The sequence below is a fragment of the Terrapene carolina genome, unplaced genomic scaffold (assembly GCF_002925995.2).
Source record: "Terrapene carolina triunguis isolate 2854851 unplaced genomic scaffold, T_m_triunguis-2.0 Scaffold35026, whole genome shotgun sequence".
NCBI lineage: Eukaryota > Metazoa > Chordata > Testudines > Emydidae > Terrapene > Terrapene triunguis.
The window spans coordinates 1,427-7,036 of record NW_020699377.1 but is presented as its reverse complement, the minus strand read 5'-3'; the positions used below and the strand labels follow the sequence as shown (position 1 = coordinate 7,036).

At 68.7% G+C, this 5,610-nt stretch overlaps 1 protein-coding gene across 1 annotated transcript; it reads left to right on the top strand.

The window, feature by feature from the left end:
• Nucleotides 1-1,576: 1,576 nt before the first annotated feature.
• On the top strand, nt 1,577-5,463 carry LOC112120606 (E3 ubiquitin-protein ligase RNF167-like). The gene is made up of 4 exons (XM_029914328.1): nt 1,577-1,685; nt 1,852-1,975; nt 4,530-4,610; nt 4,819-5,463. The coding sequence occupies exons 1-4, from the start codon at nt 1,593-1,595 to the stop codon at nt 5,151-5,153; spliced, it is 633 nt and encodes a 210-aa protein (XP_029770188.1). The 5' UTR covers nt 1,577-1,592; the 3' UTR covers nt 5,154-5,463.
• Nucleotides 5,464-5,610: the final 147 nt, after the last annotated feature.

The window sequence follows — 5,610 nt, the reverse complement described above, 5'->3', positions numbered from 1 at the left end:
TGCTGGGGAGGGGGACTGAGAGAAGGGATCCCCCATCTGGTGAGGGGGTGCTGCAGGGTCTTGGGGGGAGAGAGAAGGGATCCCCCATTTGGGGAGAGAGTCCTGTGGGGACTGGGGCCTCAGACAGAGGGGACCATACCCAGCCCAGCCAGGAGAGGGGGTAATGCCAAGGGTGCATCTCAGGGCCGGGCAAGGGGTCCCCGTGTAACCGGCCGCCCTGCCCCAGAGGTGGCTGCGTCTCCGCGCCGGGCGAGGGGTCCCCGTGTAACCGGCCGCCCCGCCCCAGAGGTGGCTGCGTCTCCGCGCTGGGTTGGTGAGCTAGTGATGCTCCCAAGTGCTGTGTACACATCCCCTCTCCCCCTAAAGTGAGCAGTGCTGAGACAGCAGCCCAGGGAGCTCCCCCACCCCATGGCTCCCCACACACACAGCTCCCCTCACACCCCTGCCCTAGCTTAGGGAAAAGGGGGCTCAGTTTGCGTGACCCCTCCAGCCCTCGGGCTGGCAGCGTGGGCCAGCGGGCACGGCCTGAGATTCAGGATGCCCGGATTCTCTTCCCAGCTCAGCCACTGACCTGCTAGGCAAGTCCCGGCACCTCCGTGCCTCAGTTTCCCCTCCCCACCCGTGGTCCGACTCGCTGAGTTAGACCGTAAGCTTTCAGAGCAGGGACAGCCCCATGTGTCTGCTGTGCCCGGCCCCATGGGGGACCCCAATCTTAGAACTGGACTGAGACCCTCTGAACTCATGTCCCCCGGGGAATTCCCCCTCAGGCCTGGCCCTGCCCACTTCCCAGCCCGCCTGGTGCCAGCTCTTCGCTCCCACCCCTGAACTTCGCTCCGTGCTTCGGTGCCGCTGGCACGGGGAGCCCCTGGCAGCCAGGCCCCTGCGCCAGGCTGAGCCAAGCGCCTCCCGGCCTGGGCCAGGACACCAAGAGCGTCAGCCTCCGGTCCACGCCCAGACCTGTTCGGGCAGGGCTCCCGCAGCTCCCGCCAGCCCCGCGTCGTACCATCTCATCAAGAGGGAGCTGGGAGCCAGGACTCCTGGGTTCTCTCCCCGGCTCTGGGAGGGGAGTGGGGGCTGGTGGGTTAGAGCAGGAGGGGTGGGAGCCAGGACTCCTGGGTTCTGTCCCAGAGGGGAGTCGGGTCTAGTGGGTTAGAGGAGGAGCGACCCCGGCCGGGATCCGGCCCCCTTGACCCCACGGGGCGACGGCCAATGGACCCTGGCTGGGATCTGGGCCTCTGCTTACCTCGGTGCCATTGTCAGGGGTTCACTGCCGGTGCCTGTCTCCCGTCCGCCTGCCGCGGCGCTGCCTCGTGGCCGGTGAATGGGCCCTTTGTCCTGGCTACGAGCCCCGGGGCCGTCTCTCCGTGCGGCCGCCCTCCGAGGATGCGAGGCGGGGGGCAGCTCCGAGACTCCCGACGGGGCCGGGCTGGGTGCTAGCCACCCTGCCCCTCTGGCACTTTGGAGGGACAGGGTCTGCTCCCAGCTCTGGCACTGACCGTGCCTCGGTTTACCCCCCGGGACGGTCTCTGACGGGGGGTCTCACGCGCTAGGCTCCCCCCTCTCCCCCTTGCAGGGCTCCGCCGGCCGTGAGGATGCGGCCCGAGCGCGCCTTCCCGAGCCCCGTCGCCGCCCTCCTGCTCCGGGCCTGCCTGCTGCTCCCCCCCGCGGACGCCTACATCCACGCGGTGAGTGGCTGAGGGCTCAGCCTGGCCTGGCGCTGGGCCCAGGGGGGAGGGGGGAGATTTTGGGGGCAGGGACCCAGGGAGCGGTCAGATGGGGTGGGGGGAACCGGAGCCTTCCTCGTGCCACCCTGATCCCTCTTCCCCCCTCCACCCCCACCCCACCCCGCAGGTGACGGATCACAACTCCAGCATGGACTTCTCAGACCTGCCCGCCCTCTTCGGGGCCCTGCTGCCCAGGGAAGGACTTGTGGTGCGTAGCTGGCGCTTGGGCGGCAAGATCCAGGGGGCTGGTGGTTAGAGCAGGGGGGCTCAAGGAACAATCCGTCCAGCTCGGAGGCAGCCGGGAGGGATCTAAGGGTGCCCCGGGGAGTGCAGGGGAGGGGAAGGGGGGGCTGTGGGTTTCTCCTCAGATGTGGGGTGCCTGTCTGAGTCCCAGCACGGGGCGCTGGAAAGTTCCAGGTTCAGCGGGTGCAGGGTGCGATCGGTTGCACCCCGACGCCTCCACCTGCCCCGTGTCACCAAACCCCAAGCGGAGGTGTCAGGCGGGGGAGCGAGCGGCTGTGACTCGGGGTGTGAGACTGGCTCTGAGCGCCTCCTCCCCTTGGCTCCCAGCCCCCTTTGCAGCCCCTGGGCTCACACATCTACTGTGTGTTTTGGGGGACCCCCGAGTCACCCCCTTTCCCCTCTGTCAGACCCGGGCTGGGGCTCCTTGCATTCAAACCGCAGGCTTACACGCTGGGAGCCAGGACGCCTGGGTTCTCTCCCCAGCGCTGAGAGGGGAGTGGGGGCTGGTGGGTTAGAGCAGGGGGGGCTGGGAGCCAGGACTCCTGGGTTCTCTCCCCGGCTCGGGGAGGGGAGTGGGGGCTGGTGGGTTAGAGCAGGGGGGGCCGGGAGCCAGGACTCCTGGGTTCTCTCTCCGGCTCGGGGAGGGGAGTGGGGGCTGGTGGGTTAGAGCGGGGGGGGCTGGGAGCCAGGACTCCTGGGTTCTCTCCCCTGCTGCGGTTCAGCCCTGTCCGAGCGCTGGAGGGGGGGCTGTGCTAACCGCAGTGACTCGAGGAGTTGTCACCTCACGCCTGTGAAATGTTTCGACAGGAGGCCCAGGCCGGCAGCCGGTGGGGAGGCTGACCGGCCTGCCGCGGGGGGGGGGGGGGGGGCACTCTGGGGTCAGCCCGCCCACCCCCTCCCCCAGTCCCCATGGATCTGTCTGAGCTCCCCACGCAGTCTCTGGGGGCCCCCCGGATCCAGCTGCTGCGGGGGCCTGTGCCGGGGGGGACTCTGGCTGGTGCTTGTGTCTCTGGCTTCCTGCCAGCCCTTGCCCAGCCTCTGGGGGGGGGGGGGGCGGCCCCGCCGGGGGCGGGGGGGGGGGGGGGCGGCGGGGGGGGCTGGGGGGCTGGGGGCTCCCGCCCGGCCTTGCCCCGCCGGGGGGGGGGGGGGGTCGCTCCTGCAGGGAACGGAGGGCAGGGGAGCAGCAGGGAGACACAAGGCTGCTGGAGCAGTGCATGCTGGGAGCTGGGTCACACAGCCCACACTTCCACCCCCTTCCTGACCCCTTCCCAGCAGTTTGCAGCTGCCCACCCCCCTCCAGGCTCAGTGTGGGGTCTGGGGGGTCAGAGCAGGGGGAGCTGGGAGCCAGGACTCCTGGGTTCTCTCCCCGGCTCTGGGAGGGGAGTGGGGGGCTGGGGGGTTAGGGCGGGGGGGGCTGGGAGCCAGGACTCCTGGGTTCTCTCCCCAGCTCTGGGATGGTAGTAGGGGGCTGGGGAATCAGAGCAGCAGGGGCTGGGAGCCAGGACTCCTGTGGTCTATTTCTGCCATTTGAAGGGGGAAGGGATGCAAAAAATACCACCGTCCTCCCAGCCCCATCCCATCACCAGCCCCCACTTCCCTCCCAGAACTGGTGAGAGAACCCAGGAGTCCTGGCTCCCAGGTTCTATCCCTCAGTCTCCCCCTCCCCCTCGAGCTGCCAGTAGAACCCAGGCGTCCGGCTTCCCAGGGAGCTGTTGCAGCCGTTTCACCGCCTGGCGGGGCGCTGAGCGGGTGCTCTCGGGTTGAGTAAGCGCCGGGGAGGAAGCGGCAGGGGAGCGCTCGCATTTACCTTATAAGGGCTTGAGCCGGAGCGGCTGGGTTCACTCCGCAGCCCCTCTGACCACTTCCCTCCCGGGCGGGCGCTGGGGGGGGACGGAGCTTCCTGTTTTCGCTGACACGTTCGAACCCTGCAGCTGAGCAGGCAAGACCTGAACCTCGGGTCCCAGCCCTGGCCCTGTGTCATCAAACGCAGCCACCTCTGGGGCGGGGCGGCTGGTTCCCCAGGGACCCCTCGCCCGGCGCTGAGATGCAGCCACCTCTGGGGCGGGGCGGCTGGTTACCCGGGGACCCCTCGCCCGGCGCTGAGATGCAGCCACCACTGGGGCAGGGCGGCTGGTTCCCCAGGGACCCCTCGCCCGGTGCTGAGATGTGGCCACCTCTGGGGTGGGGCAGCCGGTTCCCCAGGGACCCCTCACCCGGCGCTGAGATGCAGCCACCTCTGGGGCGGGGATGTGGGTGGAAAGGAGAATTTTGACCTGACAGCTTCCTGTGAACCCATGACCCTAGGGAGACGTTGCCACATGCATTTCATTGTTCTTATGTCCCAACAGAATAAACACAGTTCTAGGCCTGTCTCTAGGACTCCTGGGTTCTCTCCTTGGCTCTGGGAGGGCAGTGGGGGCTGGTGGGTTAGAGCAGGGCGGGTGCTGGGATGCAGGGCTGTTATCCTCTCACTGTATGAGCTTGCCCTGGTCCCACCCCTTCTGTGTGCCTCAGTTTCCCCCATATGTCAGGGCTAACGCCCCCCTCCTATGTCTCTGCCAGGGGACGAGTATGACGTCTGCGCCATCTGTCTGGATGAGTACGAGGAGGGCGACCGGCTGCGGATCCTGCCCTGTGCCCACGGTGAGGACTCCTGGGTTCTCTCCCCGGCTCTGGGAGGGAAGTGGGGGTGGTGGGTTAGAGCAGGGGGGGCCCGGAGCTAGGACTCCTGGGTTCTCTCCCCGGCTTTGGGAGGGGAGTGGGGGCTGGTGGTTGCGGGGGGCAGGGGGCTGCCCGGATGCCTGGGTTCCACTCCCGGTGGCGGGGTGTAACTGCTCTCCCCCGCCCCCAGCCTATCACTGCCGGTGCGTGGACCCCTGGCTGACACAGACCAAGAAGACCTGCCCGGTGTGTAAGCAGCGCGTGCTGCGGACGGCCGAGGACTCGGACTCAGAGGGCGAGGGGCACCCGCGGGGCGAGGAGGAGGAGGAGGAGGAGCAGCGCCACTCGGAGCGGACCCCGCTGCTGGGCCCCTCCTCCGCCGCCGGCACCCCCTCCTTCGGCAGCATGGCCGAGGCGCGGGGCCCGCCCTCTGGCGAGGAAGGCTCCGAGGAGGAGCAGGAGGGGTCCCTGGGTGCTCACAAGGGGCATCCCCCTGAGGGCCGGGGGGGCAGCATCCTTGTCTGAGCCCCCGGATGGGGCAGCTGCTTGGACTCCGTGGGGGGCCTCAACCCCCGAGCTTTCTTGGTATTTTAAACCGTGCACAAAACAGGGGCCCCCGGTGGGGATCCGGGCTTGGACCCCCTTCCTGTGGCGTGGGGTGACCCCCAGCTCCCTTTCGGCCCTGCAGCCCCTGCCCCAGGGGATTGATTATGTGCCAAGGCTCCAGGGCTGGGGGACTCGGGGTGTCACGGCTTTGCAGGGTGGGGGTGGGGGGGCCTTTTGCACAGCTCAGGGTGTGAGGGGCATGGAGGGGGGACCGATTCTCTCCCCAGTCCCAGAGGGTAGTAGGGGCTAGTGGGTTAGAGCAGGGGTGGGGCTGGGAGCCACGACTCCTGGGTTCTGTCCCCTGCTCTGGGAGGGGAGTGGGGGCTGGTGGGTCAGAGCAGGCGCAGTGGGGGTGGGAGCCAGGACTCCTGGGTTC